The sequence below is a fragment of the Acromyrmex echinatior genome, chromosome 1 (assembly GCF_024713525.1).
Source record: "Acromyrmex echinatior isolate Ae372 chromosome 1, ASM2471352v2, whole genome shotgun sequence".
Classification (NCBI taxonomy): Eukaryota; Metazoa; Arthropoda; class Insecta; order Hymenoptera; family Formicidae; genus Acromyrmex; species Acromyrmex echinatior.
Genome location: NC_141852.1, coordinates 26,812,376 through 26,834,986, shown reverse-complemented (window position 1 = coordinate 26,834,986; position 22,611 = coordinate 26,812,376). Strand labels below are relative to the sequence as shown.

The window sequence follows — 22,611 nt, the reverse complement described above, 5'->3', positions numbered from 1 at the left end:
CTTTGCACATATTATTTAAAGAATTTGTTAAATCCAAATATTCCAAAAAAATATGAGAGTTGATTATAAAATTTGAAAAATCTTGTCGCGCGACGGTGACAACAAATGTTTCAAAGAACATTATATTCCTAAATTAATGGAAATAATTCCTTTTAAGTTAATTATTTCCATTAATACTTAAATTAATGGAAATAATTAACAATAATATAATTGACGTATGTTTTCATATGTGACAACAGTTTATTATTCAAAAGCCAAAATGTTTTTAATGTAATTTGTAAAATTGGACCGTATATAGTATTTATAAAATGCGTTCCGTACTAATTTCATAATTTAATTTTGTAGACATGTACATATATTTAAAACTTAATACTCGATTTTTATTTAAAACTGTGATTTTAATGATATTATCCGAGTTTGATTATCAATAGAGATGATAACTGCAGAAGAAAAATTGTAACTTTTCGGCATATATTGGGTCATTTAAAAAGTATCCGCGGTTTTTAGATGACCCAATATAAGATATTAGGTGTAGTAAAAAGAAATCCATTATTTTTCCAATAGATGGCTTTAGTAATCTGCATTTCGTCTACGCGTGATATGTAAAATAATGGATTTCTTTTTACTACACCTAATATTACAAGTATTCTTATTTATATAGCTTTTATATAATAAAAAATTACAAATTTAATAACGTTTTGTGATTTCATTTGGCTCATTCCAGAAATATATTGAAGAAACAAAAAATAGACCTATACTAATATACAGTGGTACACTAAAATCATATATAGAATTTATTCGAATTTTTAAAATATTGGGTCATCTAAAAAGTATCCGCGGTTTTTTGTCACTAGATGTGTGTTGATGGTCATATATCTAGTGACAAAGTACCGCGGATACTTTTTAGACCCAATACTTTACCTTATATACAAAATACTACGTCTCTTGATACCGTTCAAATTCAGCGGTCCATAAAACCCTCAACATGGCTGACAGTCACGTGATCGAAGACACCGACATCAAAGAAGCAGACATCTACCGTCATTATTGTAGTTAGGGGATCCGCATAATACAAAGAAACACGGAACAGAGAATAGAAAATAAGAATTTCTATCTCAATATCAATCTATCAGAAATCATGTATTGTGGAATACATAGTTTCTGATAGGTTGAAATTCTTATTCTCTGTTCTCTGTTTCCTATTTCTTTTTTATTCTGCGGAATCCCTTATACTGCGCCTAAACTATTCTTGAAAAGAAAATACGAAAAATACTATAGTATACGTCACGTATACTATAGTACTCCCTAGTTCCTCATTACATTTCTTTTCAAAAATAAAGGCCCTTAAATTCACGATGCTAGAAATCAGTCCGAGATCTCGGACATAGAAAAAATTAACAAATCACATTTGAACAATTTATCATATGTCCATTGTGATTGGTCAATTCTTTCTTCATCCGAGGTCTCGGACCGATTTCTAATATCGTGAACACAAGGCTTAAGACCCTTTCTTGGGTTATGTTCCAAAATTTGCTGCCAAGGTATCAATCATGAAACTTTATTCCTAGGATGGAAAGTGAAAAGTGAAAATTTTTACCATTAAAATTAATGGAGAAATTTTTCACTTTTCACTTTCCATTTGACACCCAACCTGAAAATGTACAGTATACGTCACGTAAACTGTACATTTTCAGCGCTGACAGTGAATTTTGGAACATAGCTTTGAGCACATAAATAATTTTCACATATAAAAATGATAGTTTCTCGGTTGTAATTGGTCGATTGTATATATATATATAATACGAATTGTTATTTTCGTATGCGATTTTTGTTCAGGAATAGAACCCCTGCATTTGTGCATGCGTAGATAGCGCAATTCCACGTTGTCACTTGTGTCACACCGGCCACACGTCACACGTATGTGCCTGATTGAAGAACATGGCTTCGAAAGAAAGTAACCTTTCTGTATTGTACACGGAATTAAATAAATTAGGACAAAATGGAGAATATGAGAGGGCTCTAAAAACTGTAAACAGAAGTAAGCTAAATTACAATTAAGTTATTTGTTAAAATAGTGAAACTGAAATCAATAATTATAACAAAAATAATTGGTATATTTACCCTTGCTTTAACGCTGTCATTTCACATAGATACTTTCGTAAAATTATTTTTATATCATTTTTTTCGGACAATTAAGATTCAAAAAACATTCTGAAACAAGAAAATCATTTGAAGTTAGTTAACTACGATATCATTTCATTATTTAGTTTTAGGCATCTCCCAGGATGAAGAAGTAGCGTTTCATTGTAAGATTATTTGCTACATCCAGCTGTCCAAATTCAACGAGGCATTGCAACTTATTGTTAAAACACCGAAATTAGCAACGTATAACATATTATATGTTACAATATTTATATTATATACGTATAATATTTTATAAATTGCTTTCTTTCCTAATCTAGAAATTTGGAATTTGAAAAAGGATATTGTCTGTATCGATTAAATCAAGTTTCTGAAGCATTAAAAGTGATAGAAAATGTGCAAAATCCTTCTCTAAAAATTAAAGAACTAAAAGCTCAGATATTGTATCGCCTAGAGAAATATGAAGAATGTTTTGCAGTATACAGAGATATCATTAAGAATTCAAATGACGAGTATGAAGAAGAAAGAGAAACAAATCTTGCAGCTGTGCTTGCAAATTTAGCAATTGAAGGTTCAGTAAGTATCGTTATATTTTAGAAAATTAAAACAGTTTAACATTAAAAAAGATTGATCGTTTTAACATATAAAGATAATTTCTAGGATTTAGAAGTTCCTCCTTTACGTGAACATACTTATGAATTAACATACAATGCAGCATGTCGTTTACTTGCTCAAGGAAATGGAGATTATAAAGCTATTTTAGCAGAAGCAGAAAAGAAATTGAGAACCGCTGAGAAAATGTGCAAGGAAGGATTGGAAGAAGATGGAGTATCTGAAGAGGAGATTGAAAATGAATTAGGTGTAATTCGAGTACAACTTGGATATTGTTTACAATTACAAGGTCGAGAAAAAGAAGCACATGCATTATATACTGCTGCTCTAAAAGCTAAGCCAGATGATATTGCATTGGTCGCTGTAGCTAGTAACAATTTAGTATGTCTAAATAAAGATCAAAATGTCTTTGATAGTAAAAAGAGAATGAAAAGTGCCACTCACGAAAGTTTAGAGCACAAATTAACTACTAAGCAAAGAAGAAATATCGCATACAATCAATGTTTACTAGCATTTTACACTGATCAAGTAAGTCTGTTATATAATAATGCATATGTGTATATATGCTATTATATATATATGTATGCACATGTACACACACACACACACATATATATATATACTATGCATATACATATATATACAGAGTGGGAAAAAAGATTGGTATCTTTTTACATCTTACAACTTTTGTCTGAAATATTTTTCCATAAAACTTATATTTTTCTTAATTATTCAGGGTACCGATCTTTTTTCTCCACTCTGTGTACATATATGTGTGTTTGTGTATGTATGTGTGATGCTTTATTATTTAAATTAAGATAGACACATGCTTATTATATACTTCCAGGGAGAGCAATGTCACCAACTGTGCAATAATCTTGCGAAAGATTGCATTATTCTTGTAGCAGATGCAATGTTCATAAAAGCTGTACAACTTAGTAAAGAAGGTAAACCAAAAGAAGCAGCAAAACTATTAATCGAACATGCAATCGGCGAAAAGGAATTATCTATGAAATTAGCCAGCGTGCAAGTACTTTTAAGTCAAGATGAAAGAAAAGATGCCATCGCTATTCTTGAGAATCTAAACGAAAGGGATAGATCTCTACCTGGAATAGTTGGCGCGCTCGTTACGCTTCACTTAGCTGATAACGACCGAGAAAGAGCCTCGATCGCTCTCAAAAATGCAGTCGCTTATTATAAAAAGAACAAGGTATATATTGAATGTGTGCATCATTATATTTTCCACGCGATGTTTTGTTTATAAACTCACATAAAAAATTTCCTTTCAGGAAACCACCGAAAATTTGGGAGAATTGTGGCGACAAGCTGCTAATTTTTATTTACGTGGTGGAGAACTCAAGATTGCTGCTGATATTTTACAAGAATTAGTAGATGCCTCACCATCTGACACCAAGACTTTAGCTCAATTAGTAGTAGCTTATGTACAGTTCTGTCCTACTAAAGCACAGTCATTATCCAAAAGATTACCGCCACTTCATGATCTCGCCGAAACTACTGACGTTGACGCATTAGAAAGCAGCAATTGGGTTATTGGAACTAAAGTAGTAAAGAAAAAGATTGAACCTTCTCCTGGGTAAATATAATTATTCCAATCATTATATATTTCAATTCAAATAATACTCTAAAATATTACATGTGCATTTTGATTTCTTATCAGCAAAGTAGTATCAGATGTAATTCAAAAGAAGCATAAGAAACGTAAACGCAAGGGTAAACTACCAAAGAATTATGATCCGAGTATTATGCCAGATCCAGAGCGATGGTTACCGAGACACGAACGTAGTGGATTCCGTAAGAAACGAGATAGAAGGAATAGGGATGCCGCTATGAAAGGAACACAGGGAGCCGCTACAGGAGCTAGTGATCTTTAGTACGTACTCCTATATATGTTTATCATCCTATATGTGCTTTATCTACTGTAAATGTACAATGAATTACTAAAAAAATTTTTTATTATTTATAGTGATATCACTAAAATGCCTGCAAATGCTAAGCCTTCTCCAAACCCTCGTCACAGTTCCGCAGTAGAAACTTCTGGACCACGTCAGCAACAACGTAAAGTTCAACAGAAAAAAAAGAAGAAAGGTAGCAAGTGGTAACAATTTCATGTCATTCCGCTAAACTCATAGTTTTTTATATTAAACGAATTAGATTGCGTAACTTTGCATTGAAAAGAAACACTTGTTATAAAAAAAATATAAACTGAAAAAATAATCAAATCGATTTGCTACCATGTAGCTGTATTTTATGAAAAACGCAAGATGTAACTGCCATTAAAAAATAATATTGTACACACTATATGTGTGTATCTCTCTCATTAAAAAAATATGTTTACACCTCTCCATTGCTTATATATGCATCAATTTATTATTCATATATCTATTGATATATTTATAGAGTAATACGTTTGATGCATTTAATGCATAAAATTTATCTAATAATTTTGTTCTTACTAACAACATATGTTACGAACATCTTTTCCTTTTCATATTTTGCAAATCTGTTTAAAAAGCTTGAAAAAGTTTTTATATTGGCAGTCATGCAAATACAGTATAGACAATTAATTATGCTTTAAAAAATATTTTTATTTCTTTTTTCTCACAAAAAATTTTCTTACTCAATTTATGATATATTAACATGTAACACATTACTGTGTACATTGACTAGGGAATAAGTAATACATATCTTTATTTCATGTTTGATAACAATTGTATAAAAATACAATCTGTTCTCTTTATACTCAGCAACTCTGTAATATGAATAGATAATGTGATTGTGCGTTGATAACATTTGTATATACATGTAACAGATATATAAGTGGCACAAGTCAAAATTGTAAAATAGTATTATATTAGAATAGAATTTTAACGCCATATTTTCGATGATATATTTTTATATTGATTATGTGTCCACCTATATAAAATTTTGTAAAGATATATCTTGAATTATCGATAATTAATAATAATTTGACTTATTGTCCTGCAATCAATCTGTATTATATATTATTGTTTGTTGCTGTGTATAAGCTCATAACGCTAATTGATTATTTTGCGAAAATAATTTTAGTTTTCAGTTTTTTTCTACACGTTTGTCTAATTACTTATAATTTTGACACCAAATTTTAATTTCAAACAAATCATTGCTTAGTATTGTATATTATATTTATTTAAAAAATTGCATTCTTGCGTAAAAATATGTAGGAGACGTGAATGGGCACCACTGGTCCTCTTTACTACTCTTTTTACTGATATATTCATATGTAAAATGATAATATTGTCTCAACAATTTCTAGAAGATAATTATCCAAATAAATATAAATCAGCTATTTATTAACTATAATATTTACACATATCGAATTTATTTACTGATAAATTATCATAGATTTTCTGTATCAAAGCGAATAAATTGGGGAAATGTATGTTCAATTTTCTATTTATCAATGTAAAGAATGGACGAGTAAGGCACAAATAACGCATGCGCGCTAACGCGAGAATAACATTATGGGAGCCGTGGTTAGCTATGTCAATTACGCACCCACATATGTAAATAATGTGAATGCGTATACTATACAATGAGGTACAAATCCTTAAAAATACTCTATATTAGCGATATACAATGCTACTTTGTAGGTATGATGCCCTCCCAAACATCCTCTCGTTGTTTGTTAGCTAATCGTTTTTTTTCTGTAATACAAAAATCTCTTAATAACTTCTTCAATAATTACTGAATTATTTTTATGTCACTTATATAATAATGCGTATTCAAAGATTACCTTTCGCTTCACGTAATATATTCTTTTCGTGCTCACGTTCTTGTCTAGCCGTGGCAAGCTTTACGCCCAATGCACCTGTAACTAATCGTCTAGCTAAGGCAGCGCATGTTTCGGGTCGATTCCTGTAAGGTTGCAAGAATTCTGCGCTTTTTCTAGCTTTCGTTTTACTTAAAGCAGTAGCTTCGCTAAGTGGTCTTGTTTTCACAAATGGATGATTCGATGCTAACACTTGGGCAGCTTAAAGAAAGATAAAAAAGAAGTAAAAAAGAATATACTAACTATAATAAGTCTAATTATAATTGGACTTATTGGAAGAAATTTTCAATGATCATCAATGATTGAATATTGATTATTATACTATAATATTAACAGCAAAGATAATAATCGTAAATTTTCTCAAATGCAATTTCTTTGTTAAAAATAAGTTATTAAGCTGTTTTCAATAAAAACGTACATATTATATATTTTCATATTCATAGATAAATTATAACTAGATATGTACATATACATACCAACAAAAGGACTGCTGAAAACTCCCAAACAATGAGTATCATCCACCCACTTGAGCTCAAAACCACCATTCTTAAAAGAACTGAAGACAGCTGCCAAATCGCTAGTTTTAAACTCGGAAGGAAAATTATAAATCTCTACAACGTGTGCAAATTCGTCACTGGACACTTCGACTTGCTTGCTGTATGCTTTGTAATCATTTTTCGGTTGTTCTATCGCTACTTCACCTACTGCTGATGTAAGCTAAAAAAAAAAGAAAGATGATACGTGAATAATTGGCTAATTATGTACAATAAAATAGTGAACACGATAAGTTACTGAACTTAATACATAACTGACCTCTTCTATTAATGTTGGATCCAAACAATCGCCATTATCATCAAATAAGCTATCCCAATCGCATTCGTCTCTATTCATTTTCAGAGGTGGAGAAGGTGGTGGAACCGGTTTGCTTTTTTGTCTTTCTATCTTTTTTACTTTTTTCTCAGGTGGTGTTACGAGAATTGGAGAAAGTTGTTCAGACTGTTTAGATTTCTTTTGAATAGTATCGGAAATTATTAGAACATCCGATACTGCATTCTGTCTACTTAGTTGTCTGTCTTTATGATCATTTACATCGCTACAATTTAAATATTCGATCGAGGATTGGTTTTCGTTTACAATTTCTTGTATCTTTTCTAATTGTTTGTCATTAATTTCAATTTGGCTGGATGGTTCCAACAGATTGAAATTAGTACTATTTTCATTTACATTATTAATTACGACAATTTCTTTATCTTTGGATAAAATTGGTACATCTTTTTGTTGCTCTGAAAATTTATACATATGCTCGGTATTCTCGAGAGTATCAGAGATTTTGCTAGAATCTAAAGAAACTATATTTTTTGAAATGTTTCGTAGAAAATGTTTATCCTCGATCATCGCGTTGCAATTCTCAGAAAGTTGATTATTTGAAGTCAGATCGCCTATATTTTGTTGACTACAACATACATCTTGTAGTTTAGAATTATTATTCATAATTGAATCTCCATTTAACGTCGTGTGAGAAACTTTCAAACTGTGTGGCTTTTTATCTTCCATTTCTAAACTTCTGCGATGCCTAGGTACATAAACTGCCCGATCAGGTCGTTTTTGACGTACATTCCTGCATACGTATATTAACAATATGTATTTGGAATAGTTGACATCAATCATGTCGTAATCAATGTGTAAAATCATAATGTTAATATAAAAGAAAACGATATGTAGATCACATACAAATCTAGTACATATAAAATATGTTTATATGTATAGATCATACAATAATTATGATTAACAATAATAATGTACATAGAAATGAATTTACTTACTTGACCGAAGAAAAATCTGTAGTCGATTGTACTTGTGTCTGTGTACCATTTATTTGTGAACAATTATTAAGTTTCCTAGCCGCTGGTGGTCTATATATTTCAACTGTTGGTATTGACTTGGCTAAAAATTAACATTTAAATAAAAATAAATCTTTCGTAATTAACTTATTTTGAAATATATCTTATTTGATAATGTCACAAGATATAACATCAATTAATTTATTCAAATAACACATGTTGGTTTATATTTTTTAAACCTATTATTTTCTAGTTTAGTATATAAAATCCGTAACGTATATAAAATCCATATGTGCTATTTGAGTGATATTCATAATCACCTTGCCGTTGTAATTTGCATTCTGGAGATGTCGAGGGTGAGCGTCGACCTTCAATACCCATTCCGTGAATCGTATCCTTTTGTTTTGTCACAAAGTTTGTCTTAGACTCAGGAAAATTCGATTTTGGGTTCCAATCGCTTTATAATAAAATAATGATATTCTTCTAGAGCAAATTTTCTTTAAAAACATGCTTAATGTATCATGATTGTAATTAGTAAGCATAACATCGGCGCAATAGAATGGCATTACGATCGAGAGGTAATTTCGGATAAATTTTACTTTCGTTCGCGATAAGTAGTACAGCTTTGCAAGTTTACACACAGAGACACATATTTATTATTTATTGTTATATGCGGCTTAATTAAACGTATATAAATTTAGTAATACAAATACGTAAATTAAGCTTAATTTAATTATTAATTATTAAAATTATAATTATTAAAATTAGCTTGAAAATCGAACAATTGTGAAAAACTGTTGACGAAAAAAATAACACAAATCGTTACGCGTAGGTAGATGAATATTTTAGCAGAAAAGTTCATAACTAACAGATATCGAAGATAAAAAGAATGATTTTTAACATTTTGTTTTATACCTTCTCACATCGGTCTTGTAACATACTACAGTACGCCTAGCCGAACCTTGGCCGATCGAGAATGTATGCAGCAAATCCGAGAAACGATCCTGTATCAGCTGATGTATAATGAACCGACGATAATTGTTGACGGGCGGAAAGACAAGCACTCTGCAAAAGTGAAAAGAAAGAACGCATTTATCGTTGAAAGTGAGATTGAACGGCCTGCTGTTCGGAGTATTGGTAGCGCAGCATCGGTTGTTTTGTTCGTTTTGGTGAACGTAATGCCTTACGGCATTGGTTTAAGACAAGGAAGGAAGGGGAAGAGACGATAAACGCCAGCTAACTTTTACATAACCCGTTCACTTTCTCTCTCGTTCGTTTCTATAAAGACTTGAGTATAGCGTAGACGTTGATGCTTACAACTTGTCCTGTCTCAAATTTTCTTCTTCTTTTATCGAGTCTTTTACTGCCTAATAAGCACGAATGGCAACATGCATAATATATGATACTTAATAAAAATAATAATCAAACAATTGTGAGGAAAAATATTCACTTGCTTTATACATATATCATTAGAAATATACGAAAGTGAGAACCAATTTAATTAGGTATGCTTCATACTTTCAACCACAAAAGAGATAAAAATGCACTGCTTTATATCATGTAACCACGTGCACATAAGAACAACTGAATATATTACACTCGTAAATATAAGAATCCAATACATGTTAAAACAAAATCAACAAATTGTGTTTCTATTGATTAAAATTTTATTAAAATTATTATTATTTAAATTGATTTAAATTATTGTGTTCTATTCATATTAATTATATCGAGTTGTTTCAATTTCAATTTTATTTTCAAACAAAAATAAAACGTCGACATAGTCGAAATTAAATAAGTATCTAGGATGGAATAATAAATACAAATATTGCATTGAAAAGAAATAGATACTTACAAATGTGATGTCTATTACAAGATATTAAACTTTTCAGAATTATTACTATTTCTGATATACCGTGCATTCCATCGATGTGCACAAATCCTAATATATTGCTATATAAATCAACAAGCCCAAAATTATTTGCATTAATTTACACAGCACAAATCTTAAATAGCGTATACGAGAATAAATAGTTAGGAGCAGTATTTAGATAATAAAAAAAATGAAATCATGATCCGGCTTTGTACTGTAGCAAAAACGAAAACTATATATATCTTGTGCTATTTATAAATCCTGTGCTAGATCCTACCATGGGAATGCGCCACTCACATAATCTCATTCAATTCGATATCTTCACGAATCCTTTACTTGCCAATATCTATATACATATATGCAAATATAATAATCGTTCAAAGTTCGAGAGGAAATGAAACTGTTTATGTGTTCACAGCCATCAACGGATACCGTAAGGAAACTAACCTTCAAACATGATGTCGGTGTCGATATTCTATTCAAAGAATCTCGTTATAATTTTCTCGTACCTCTTACGTGTCTTATCCTTCGTAAAGATGATTACGTCGTATTCGACATCCTCGGTAAACAGGCTATCTTGTAAACTCATTTATCTTTCGTTACATTCACAAAGTATAGGTACACGTCGCGTGTCAGCGTGTATATACTTGACATTCGACGCAATTAAACACAATTCAATGTTATCTGTCGGACAAATTCGTGGCACTTGCGTTTGAATTTTTTTTTAATAACCTGTTATTCCACAAATTCGCACACATACAATAAACCGTTCCACTACGCTCGAATATGTACAGTCAAAAATCATGCCCTGAAATGAATCGCCGCGAACTATCGGGAGTGAGGGGATACGATTTTATGCACCAATCACAGAACAGTGCGAATCTGCCATTCAACGTTTCATCTTCCATTTGCATTCTCCGATAGGTTAATTGGTAAAATTCTTTCTTCCGATTGCTCAATCAAATTGCTCATGCTTTAAATTCATTTGTGTTCAGTCACACATTATTCGATTTGTAAATATACGACCTACGTAGACAGATTTGATTTAGGATTTTCAGATGCTAAATCATATCTTTCAAACGCGTGCCATACGAAAGATGGCTGTTAACTTTGATAATTTACATTGAGAAAATTCTCTATGTGTATACACACCGGCGATTGTATATACAATATGAATTTTAAATATATATTTAGTGCATTCAGCACTAGGATAAACATATACATACGTATTCAGCTTAAGGTTGCATTCGATAGCCAATAGTGTTCCAAATATTGAGAGTCACTGCATATCACATGATACGAAAGTTAAGTAGCTATACTTGTGTTCTCACTTACGTCAATCGGTGTAATGGTATAAAAAGTCAAGCGTCTACATAACACTCATATACATACACACACACACACACACACACACACACACACACACACACACACACACGCATACACACAGTTAGATTAAAGATCATTTGGCAAGTTCGCAGGTCGCCAATCTTCGCGCGACTTCATTTCAACACCGCTCTCTTCACATACTCCAGTATATTTCTATTCACGTTGTAATTGTGAACTTTTTCTTCCTTTCATACCAATTCTTAATTTGATTTTATTCTTTATTCTTTATCTATCATTTGCTCGCATTTACAACATGACGACCAGATTCACGGGAATAGAACTGGGACCACCTATCGAGGTTTTTGCACTGCAAAAGGCATTCATCGACGATGTTTACGAAAAGAAAGTTAATCTTACTATAGGAGGTATGTAACTATTTTATTTCTTACAACTATTACATTTAAGACCACTTTATTTTCCCATTGTAGTCTAAAAGACAATAGGAAAATATTTATTTTATTTTATTTTATGACACACAACCTTATAATGATGCTTGCTTTTAATAAGCTTAATTTTCATAAAGTTAGCATATTTTTACTATTAAATATATGTATTTTAATAATATGAAGTATGAGATGTATAAAAGTTATTTTCAATTTTCATATTCTTTGTACCCTTGAGTGACTTCCAGAATGATTACATAATATTCCTCATTCATCCATAAACACATCTACACACACACACACACACACACACACACACACACACACACACACACACACATACACACGCACACACATGTGCGCGCTTTTATATATATATATATATATATTTCATAACTTGATTATTTTAAGGAAATAATATATAAAAATAAATAAAAGTCTATGTAATGCAAATGTTATTAAATGCCAGACTTTAAATCTAACAAATTAATTTTTTTGTAATTTGTAATATAAATATTAATATTTAAATATGTACATAAAAAAATTCATTCTTAATTTGCACAAGAACATTTCTTGAAATTATTTACATGTTTGAATTCATATTTCTTTTTGTAAATTAATATATGTAATTAATTTTATATTATATCTATTTATAATGAATGATTAAGAAATATGATTAAAAAATCTTTTCAGCTTACCGCACTAATGAAGGCAAACCATGGGTTCTACCAGTTGTAAAAAAGGTAGAAAAATCACTTGCAGCAGATGATTTACAAAATCATGAATATTTACCAGTTCTTGGCTTAGAAACATTTTGCGAAGCTGCTACAAGTATGTTATTAGGCATAAATTCTCCTGTTATTGCCCAAGGACGTACTTTTGGTATTCAGTCGCTTTCCGGTACTGGAGCATTACGTGTTGCCGCTGAATTTTTGAATCGTATTCTACATTATGATACCTTTTACTATAGTAAACCTTCCTGGGGTGAGTAAATTTTAAAAAATAATATATTATTCCCTCTCTTCTCTCTTTCTCTTATTTCATCTACTGGTGAAAATTTTCATATGTTTGTAAAATTATATGTACTGACAGAAAATCACAGACTGGTATTTATTAATGGAGGATTTAAAAACGCTTGTGAATATACATACTGGAATGAAAAGACTCGTAATATTGATTTAGAAGGAATGCTCCAGGATTTACAAAATGCTCCAAAAAATGCTGTAATTATTCTGCATTCATGTGCACATAATCCAACTGGATGTGATCCAACTCCAGAGCAGTGGATTAAAATAGCTGATGTAATACAAGAAAAACATCTATTTCCATTATTTGACAGTGCATATCAGGTCAGTGTCTAGTTATTATCTATCTTGTCAAGTTAATATCTAAGCGAATGATAAGAATAAATATTAGGTGTTGGAATTAATTCGTAGCGTTTTACAAGTGATGGGAAGTACTTTCATTAATGTATTTTTTAATGCTCATGTGAAATAAATAACATTCTTTCATTAAAAACGCTACGAATTAATTCCAACACCTAATAACATGATCTTTTTATAGTCATTCTAATAAATCTGATTACACATTGATTCTTGACAGGGTTTTGCAAGTGGTGATTTAGATAAAGATGCGTATGCTATACGAATGTTTGCCGAACGTGGAATCGAATTTATTTGTACGCAAAGTTTTGCGAAAAATTTTGGATTATACAACGAAAGAGTTGGTAACATAGTTTTTGTGATGGCCGATACAAAGGAGATGATTCAAGCTAAATCACAATTAACATTAATTATTCGAGGAATGTATAGCAATCCTCCTAATCATGGTGCTCGAATCGTTGCAACTGTGCTGAAAAATCGGGAGTACTTTGAGGAATGGTATTGATTTGTAAAAATTTATAAAAAATGATCATATTATTCTTTATTATTTACTTTAATAATGTGTTTCAATATTTAGGAAGGATCATATTAAAACAATGTCCAGTAGAATTAAACAAATGAGGGTAGGTTTGCATCATAGATTGCTCAAACTAGGTACTCCAGGTACTTGGGATCATATTATTCAGCAAATTGGAATGTTCTCATATACAGGACTCACAAGTTAGTTGTAAAAATTATATTTTCGATTTTACAATATAATATTTTGATAAAACTATATTATGAAAAAATATTTTCTTCCGATTTTCTTTTAGAGAAACAAGTTCAGCATTTGAGAGATCATTATCATATTTATATGTTACGTAGTGGACGTATAAATATGTGCGGACTAAATGAAAATAATTTGGATTATGTAGCAAATGCGATTAATGAAACGATAAAGCTGTTATCAGAAGCACAAAACGACTGTATGTGTTAAAATAGAATATTACAAATACAAATTAATAATCAAGCCTCAACATAAAAAATATGGCAATATTTTATATGTATGTTATATATATATTTTGTATGACAAAATTCAATTTCCAATTAGTAATCAAAGAAATGATTATTTTTTACTAGTACTGAAATTTGTTATACGAAGTCATGCATTTTGTCTTTATCCTACTTTGAGATTAAATTATTTTATATAGTTAGTTATCATTCCTGTGATAAATCGTCTTTCGTTTATCTTTTTTTTTTTACTATTTAAAATTTTGCAGGATAAAGTACAAAATGCTGCAAAATATTACAATGATGCCAAATTTTCTATGTGTATTAATTGTCATATTGTTAAATGAAGAATTTCGTAGATATACATATATAGCTTATATTGTTAAAAGTAAAAATTTTATATATATATATATATATATGTGTGTGTGTGTATATATATATATATATATATATGTATCTAATAGTTTAGGAAAATTGTTATGCCATGAAAATTGTAAAATGCTCTAAAGCAACGTATTTCAATCTTTTTCAATTCGCAGCTCATTAAATATTGAATCGATAAATTTGTCGAAGTACATATATTAGATCTGCGCACAATGGAGGAATTATTATAATAGAAAAAAATATTAATATTCAATCTTAACGAGAAACCGCTTACATCAGAATACGCAATTTCTGATAGGTCGAAATCTTAATACTTATTCCTATTCCTAATACTTCCTCCATTGTAAAGCGTAAGGCTTCAGGTATACAATTCAATGGTTAGCATAGCTTCTTTATTAAATATCGCCAGTACAACATTCAATGAAAGGTTAAAATTCTAAATTTCTTATTTTTTTATTTTATTGTTTAAAAAATAATTTTATTATAATGACAATACATCACTTTAACTAAAACGAAAAAAAAACACAACATAATTAAAAGTAATTTTTATAATTTTTAAATATTTTTTTATTTCATATCTCACTAGCTAATTTCTAAATTTTTTGTCTTTTTTTACCTTTTCTAAAATTTTTTTGGCATACTTCCTTTGCATCACATCGATTGAAAACTCCTGCTCCAAAGTAAACTGGAAAAGTAAATACAACTCGATTAATTATTTATTATAGGGGACTATTCTCCAATAACCTTGACCTTGATATATGTTGTCAAAGTCATGACTCCGAGTGACCTTAGACAAATTTTAGCCGTCGTTCGTTATTCCTTAAAAAGTTATTAATAAAAAAAAGTTTATTAATAAAATCTAATTTTTGGACATGACGCTCTAATAAAACAAATTCCCTGCTTTAACAGCGCAAAATATTTTCTTATATATTATCTTATCTATAATTTTTGTGTTTTTAGAGTAAATAATTTGTCCGAATTTCTACACTTATGTGAAATCTTTAGACATTACGTTAAAAAAAGAGTCTAATGTATATCAAACGTTTTTTTTTAACATGAATTCTGCAAGGTAATGGGCGAAATGGAATTACTTACGATCATATTGAGATATAATTCCGCGAATATCTCTCCACAGTTCGATATTTTGAGTATAAACGCCTTTATCTGGATCAACAAAATATTGTGAATGATTCATTGTTTTATGTTGATATATTGGGTCGATTTGGCCGTATGCTTTCCAACAATTGGCATAAATTATTGATTCAAAAGCGATGTATTTCTGAATGAGCAGTAATGTTTGTGCGACACCGGATTCAATTAGTACGACAAACATTTTCTTTGTGTTGCGTGTTATTCCGCCAAAAAGCCATTGTCCTTTAACGAGTCGTTCGCGATGATACTGTCGATGTCCAGATTTTACCTAATAATAATTCCTTCTCCGCCAATTTGATTGTTTGTTAACTATCGATTCATGAGCTGAGAAGTTAGATTGTTGTAATTGAATATTTATTAAAGTAGAGAATTTTTTAATAAGTATACAAGTTGTCTGTTTCAAAAATACTTTAATATTTTACTCTAAAAAAAAAATGAATTTCCTGCTTTATAAACAATTGACATTGTTCTCCATTTATGTAGTTTTATCAAATTATTATTTATTAAATTACATGAATTATCTCTCTGCAAAAGTTAGTCCAGTCAACTGATGCGTATGATGATATATTTGAATCTTTTTCTAGGAATGTCTGCTCTACAAACACAAATTCTTTGCTTTAAAACCACAGTCTTTTGATGAACTTTTTTGATAACAATTTTTCAACGAACAACGAGCGCCAGCTAAAATTTATTCAAGATCACTCGGGGGCAATGACCTTGACCTTAACAACATATATCAAAGTCAAGGTCATTGGTCCCTTATACTAAATAATCATCACAACGCGTTTGATATTGAAGATTTTAACAGAAATTTTATAATTTAATCTACTATATATTATAATTTCATAGTGATTTCATTTAAATTATGGAATAAAGATATATAGATAGCTTGTGTAGAAAAATATATATCTATTACCAAGAAAAGCTATAAGAATATTTTTTGTGTTAAAATGATAATAGTTTTGATCTAATAATTGTATTATCTGCGTGTGATAAAAGATTTATTAGATTTGATTTTATATTTAGACTTGAAGATATTTTCTTTATAACAGTAATGTCAATGGTACTACACACGATAGATATTTGAAAGAAACAAAAAGGAAAGTTAGATTATAAATATCACATTTGTTGATATTATAGAATATAAAACTATATTTAGCGATACCTATTGATTCTCCAACACACAATGGGCTTCCTTGTAGAGAAGAGTGTGTACACGCAAATACACATTAGAATTATATGTATTATATCTTATTAAACTTTTATCAAAACACAAATATATTGATAAATGTAAATTGAATAGTAAGAGCAACATATAAAAAATATTATTATACATACATATATCAAACATATGTATGATAAGATTTAATGTGAATATATTTTTGTGGTAATTATTTCGTTCAAAAATTAAGACTAATTCAATCTTAATAATCATGAAAAATAGATACATATAAGTAAAAAAAATCAAATATACTGCCAACTATATCAATTTGCAGTAAAATTGTAAAATTTATGTAAAACTATAAACGTTGATACTTTGTAAAAGAATAAAAAATCTGTATAAAATTATATATACATATAGTAACTATGTAATATATATATATATATATATATATATATATATATATATATATATATATATATATATATATATATATAGGCGTTCCACTTAACGCTCCAAACCTCGTAGAATCATTTCATCCTTGTCGTTTATCAAATATTAAACAAGGACAAACGGTGCTCGCGAGTATTGCGAATATTAAGTGGAATGCAGCCATAGAGAGAAAAAGAGAAAGAGAGAAAAAAGAGAGACATTAACCTATAATTGTTATCAATAAAATCTATAGTATACCATTGCATAAAATATAGATGTAACTGTGTATATATATATATATATATATAAAACTATATATATTTTACTTTTTTTTTACAATAAAATTCTATTATATAGAATATATTTCGATAAATTTTTATTTTAATTTATAATACAATTTTACTGATAAAAAAATTTCATTGTACAGTGACTTTATATGATTGTTGCAGATTTGTAACAATTACAGATTAATGTATATAGTCGTATCTTAGGAAAATTATGTATGTGTCTTTAGACGCACAAATTTATTTCTCAAATCTAGAAATAAATTAATTTTCTTGATGAAAAATATTTAATGCTTTATTTATTTAATACTAAATATTATTAAATAAACTAATACTTTGTAACAAATATTAATGTAATGAAATAAATTATTCGATTATACAAAGTAATGTAATATTTCATATTATTCATGATTTTATTACTCAGGATTTCTTACTTAATCAGTCCACTTGGACACTTTTTTCACTAATTCCAAAGTTTCGTCTGATTTAACCATAATATGATAATCGTTCTTCTTTTTATTAGTATTCATATAAAATATATATCCAGAACAACTTAACATTGCTATGATACCAAGAATCATGATGGTTTTATTCTGCAAAAGACATTTTATTAATGACAATATTAGACAATATCAATTTCAACATATTTTATCAGTTTTTGTAATCTTACCGGCTTAACATATAATTCGAAATTAACGGCACGAAATAATGTAGTACTCCGTAATGATCGTAAGCCATCACCTGGCGTTGTTTCACGAGTATTTTTATTCATCGTGTTATTTTTCTGCTACAATATATCTTAGGTGTTTACCACATACATTTGTATGTAAATAACTTAACCTATTTGAGAAGATTAGGTCAATAGATATCTTCATTCTTATTCTAATATATACTTATTTAATAATATTATTTCAACTTGACAAATGTGCGAGAGTAAGGTATTGATTAAAACTTGTGAACTCACGGAAGAAGTACATAATTAACATTTACATACATATCAATTATTTGGCAGCATTAAATAAACTGAAATAAACCGCACCCAAAATCTTATTGGTTACAAAATAATTACGGAGTAATAGCGCAGCCATGTTGCGGCGTATGTATGCACATTGATGCACATACGCGACCAGTACGCGACACGTAGATTCCAACCAAACATTAGATACTTCGTGATAAAGCTTGACAATATACACATTATTTGCGCGTCCAAATTGAAAAATTTCCTCACGATTTTAATAATGTTTACGGGCAATGTTGTTACCTTTTGAGGAATATTACATGATATATGTGCTTGCTTTGAAAGGGGAATAAAATTAACGGTGCAAAAGAAGAGATCGAGGTAAGAAGACAGAATTTTAAATTCTTTTTAAATTTCGTCAAACAATATATAACATGTAGAGTTTATAAAAATAATTTGTCAAAATGTATATAATTAAAAGTCTGTTCGTTTCAATTGCACTTTCCTTCGGTTTTACGATGAAATCTATTTTTACATTTTACATGAGAAAAGATGAGAGAAAGTATAATATACATTTAACATATATTTTTCTTGCCGTTTCTTGAAGTATAATTACTGCTGCTATTTCTTTTCTATTCTGTTATGCTATAATGATTTTGATGTCATTCCAAATTTGCAGGTTATTCATATTTGACTGATGAAAAATGCCAGGTTGTGCAGCTATTGGTTGTAACAATCGTAGTGAAAAAGGATATATTATGAAATGTTTTCCTCGGGATCCAATATTGAGACAAGTTTGGCAGGATCGTGTTGCTAGAGCCGATTGGGAACCATCTAACAATTCTTTTCTCTGTCACGTACATTTTGAACCTCAGGAGTGGGTTATTACTCAAAGTGGTAAACTCAGATTAAAAAAGAATGCTGTTCCATCTATTTTTACTGTAACATCAACCAGGAAATCTGCCAAGAAACGCATCAAGTTAGCTAATATGAAGAATGAAGACTATTACATGGTGGAATTTTTAGAAAATGATTCTGATCATTCGTCCAGTCACTTGGAAGAAAAAGATTCTGATTTACAGGATATTGATAAATCGTCTATACAATCACTTGTACATCAGCAAGTAAATTATTTTTCAAAAAAGATAGAAAATAAACAACAAGCATCTCATGGACATTATATAGATATTACGAATAATCTTCAACAAAAAAGTATTATAATTTCAGATGATAGTATGGAGATAGAGTGTGATATTAAAGAAAATGATACTGAAAAGCAAGCAAATACAGAGAATAAAACATCTATTAGTAATTTTATAGCAAAGACAAATTCAATTGATAATCAGAATGAGGATTTAAAAATAGAAACAAAACAAGAAAATGACATATTCAATGATGATTATGATGAGATAGAGGAGAAATTAAAGCAAATTTGTGATGGTCGTGAAGAAATGAGTACATCTAATATAGAAGAACTAAATTCAATTCCTACGAATTGGAAAGGAAGTTTAGAAGAGTCGGTAACGCAGCCATTGTTTCATAAAAGTATAAATTATAAATATTCGTCGAGAAATGAAATTGGAGATATGCTTACCGATAATAGAGACAACATCGAGATCATCTTTGGTAGTGAAAGCAGTGAAGAATTTGTTCGCGTTCCTAGATATACATTTTCTAACAATGGAACTAATGAGAATGATAAACAGAATCAACATACTATAAATATCAACAGTATCACTAATGATAAAGAGCTCGCTGAAACTGAAAACACTACCAACAGAGAAAATTTATACGTTACATCAAACACGAGGACTGCTGTAAACTGTGAAGAAGCAACTCGAGAGGAAATTATGAAATCTATAAAAACACCAGTTCAAGATACATCTTTTGAGGATACAAATTCTATGCTTAACAGTGATACTTCTACAATGATACTGGATGTAGAAGTAGAAAATGAATCAACAAAGGAACTGAATATATCTGAAACTATGGAATATAATAAAGATAGTGCTATATCAGATACAACAAAATTTACAGTCAAAGTTACAGGCGATCGCGAGGATGTGGTTGATATTATGCAAGATTTATTTAAAGATACGCAAGATTTTACTATTCAAGAGCACAATAATACTTGTTTACAGCAACAAAATAATGCGTCTGTTACTTCTATCATTACGATAAATGATTATCCATTAGAAACAAATTCTATAAATAAATGCAATGATATTTTTTCGCCATGTATTACAAGTATTGCATCACGAAACAACGATCAAATGTCAGATGCTTTGTCAAGTTTACAAAATGATGAATGTCCAACTTCAAAATTACCACCATCGAATATGGTTGAAGAGAAGGATCCAGAAGTGAATAATGTCATGATTAATAGCGTTATCGAACAACCAACGATGGATAATGCTAATAAATGTGAATATGAGAAATTACAACAAAAAGTGAAACTGCAAGAAACTATCATCGGGCAATTAACTAATCAACTTATTTTGCTCAAGGACTTGGAGAAAAAATGGCAAAATAAAAATATAATGCTCAAAGCAAGAACAAAGAAAATGGAAAAACAGATGAATGAATTGAATAAAAGTACGGATGGCACATCATCTTCAACAAGCTGTAAAAAAATGGATAGTAGACAAAAGTTGATTTATGATTTATCGCACAGAATGAGTAATTTGGAAGAGATGAATAAAAAGTTAATGAAAACTATAACTATCGAAAGTCAACAAAAGAGACAGCTAGAAAATCAAATCAAGCAAAGAGATAAACAAATAAAAGAACTCAATTGGAAATTGGATAAAGCTTCGAAATACCTCGAGCGAGCAGAGAAAAATACAAATACATATAGAAGAAAAATGTTAAATATGCAAACTTTTATGAGAAGAAGAAAACTCTTGGATGGAAGTACGAGTGAATTTTACGACATAATGGTAGACTGTACGAAGGAAAACTATTCCGAAAAAATTCTGACAATGGCAGTGGATATTAAAGAAATTTGTGGTACGAATGGATACAAAAAGCTGTTAAACTATGGATTTCCACTTCCAACATTATCGGTTTTGCAAGCTCTCCCAAATAATGGTATTTCAGATACCAGTAAAAGTAATAACAAAATTCAGGAAACGATTTATTTAAATACAGACGAAGAGAATGATACTCAGCATATGGAAAATGATGTGGAAGTCAATACAAATAATCATGTAGAGCATACAACGTTTTGTGTAGGAAGCGTGATGGATGGTACTGAAACTGTAACAGGCACTGTCCAAGATATTTTCGATGAAAGCAATGATGATATGGATGATTTGAGTACAAATGAACTAAGCGATCATTTTTTTTTACAATTAAATGCAGTTATTTAATTATTAATTGCATGTATGTAAAATTATATGTAATATCCTTTATCTTTAAAATATTTGTAACAATAATCATAATAATAATAACAGCAAAGTATAAGAGATTTATGATTTAGATATACCATTGTACAGTAATCATATCTATATAAAAATCTATGAAAAATACTAATAACATTGTATAATAACATTTCGTGCATTACAGCTTTAAATCTTGTCTTAGATGAACTTAAATTTACGTATATGCAAATATTTGTATAGATATTTTTTTAGAAGTAATTATAAATTTGGCGCGCGCGTGCGCGCGCACACACACACACACACACACACACACCACACACACACACACACACACACGCGCGAAACACAAAACCTAATTTTATTTTAAATGATAAATTGCTAATATTAAACCATTATTTATAAAAAAATCTTTGTT

General features: G+C 29.7%; 5 protein-coding genes across 13 annotated transcripts; 3 read left to right on the top strand and 2 right to left on the bottom strand.

The window, feature by feature from the left end:
* The first annotated feature begins 1,691 nt into the window (after window positions 1-1,691).
* Window positions 1,692-5,073, top strand: Srp72 (signal recognition particle 72). The gene is made up of 8 exons (XM_011059801.2): window positions 1,692-2,038; window positions 2,268-2,385; window positions 2,463-2,718; window positions 2,803-3,282; window positions 3,602-3,964; window positions 4,044-4,348; window positions 4,433-4,645; window positions 4,739-5,073. The coding sequence occupies exons 1-8, from the start codon at window positions 1,939-1,941 to the stop codon at window positions 4,872-4,874; spliced, it is 1,971 nt and encodes a 656-aa protein (XP_011058103.1). The 5' UTR covers window positions 1,692-1,938; the 3' UTR covers window positions 4,875-5,073.
* Window positions 5,074-5,339: 266 nt separating this feature from the next.
* Window positions 5,340-11,162, bottom strand: LOC105148220 (uncharacterized). Of its 4 annotated transcripts, none has more exons than XM_087412724.1 (9): window positions 10,745-11,162; window positions 10,280-10,643; window positions 9,340-9,489; window positions 8,745-8,881; window positions 8,407-8,527; window positions 7,397-8,201; window positions 7,060-7,300; window positions 6,548-6,784; window positions 5,340-6,458 (listed from the first exon to the last, which is right to left on the bottom strand). In XM_087412724.1, exons 4-9 carry the CDS (start codon window positions 8,803-8,805, stop codon window positions 6,394-6,396), a joined length of 1,530 nt encoding a protein of 509 aa, XP_087268850.1. In that variant the 5' UTR covers window positions 8,806-8,881; window positions 9,340-9,489; window positions 10,280-10,643; window positions 10,745-11,162; the 3' UTR covers window positions 5,340-6,393. The 4 variants fall into 4 exon arrangements, with proteins under 4 accessions (XP_087268850.1, XP_087268857.1, XP_087268865.1 ...); XM_087412731.1 differs by having other exon boundaries at window positions 10,595-10,643; XM_087412739.1 differs by lacking the exon at window positions 10,280-10,643.
* Window positions 11,163-11,664: 502 nt separating this feature from the next.
* Window positions 11,665-18,141, top strand: Got1 (Glutamate oxaloacetate transaminase 1). Its single transcript, XM_011059802.2, has 6 exons — window positions 11,665-12,051; window positions 12,763-13,053; window positions 13,162-13,418; window positions 13,672-13,949; window positions 14,029-14,171; window positions 14,264-18,141. Exons 1-6 carry the CDS (start codon window positions 11,940-11,942, stop codon window positions 14,425-14,427), a joined length of 1,245 nt encoding a protein of 414 aa, XP_011058104.1. The 5' UTR covers window positions 11,665-11,939; the 3' UTR covers window positions 14,428-18,141.
* Window positions 15,267-19,064, bottom strand: LOC147911109 (small integral membrane protein 8). 6 transcript variants are annotated; one of them, XM_087412760.1, is made up of 4 exons: window positions 18,820-18,958; window positions 18,526-18,695; window positions 18,290-18,448; window positions 15,267-15,510 (listed from the first exon to the last, which is right to left on the bottom strand). In XM_087412760.1, exons 2-3 carry the CDS (start codon window positions 18,625-18,627, stop codon window positions 18,290-18,292), a joined length of 261 nt encoding a protein of 86 aa, XP_087268886.1. In that variant the 5' UTR covers window positions 18,628-18,695; window positions 18,820-18,958; the 3' UTR covers window positions 15,267-15,510. The 6 variants fall into 6 exon arrangements, with proteins under 6 accessions (XP_087268886.1, XP_087268888.1, XP_087268903.1 ...); XM_087412762.1 differs by lacking the exon at window positions 15,267-15,510 and adding an exon at window positions 17,935-18,108; XM_087412777.1 differs by lacking the exon at window positions 15,267-15,510 and having other exon boundaries at window positions 18,124-18,448; window positions 18,925-19,064.
* LOC105148221 (hypothetical protein) lies at window positions 19,056-22,603 on the top strand. Its single transcript, XM_011059804.2, has 2 exons — window positions 19,056-19,194; window positions 19,493-22,603. Exon 2 carries the CDS (start codon window positions 19,518-19,520, stop codon window positions 22,182-22,184), a length of 2,667 nt encoding a protein of 888 aa, XP_011058106.1. The 5' UTR covers window positions 19,056-19,194; window positions 19,493-19,517; the 3' UTR covers window positions 22,185-22,603.
* The last annotated feature ends 8 nt before the right edge of the window (window positions 22,604-22,611 follow it).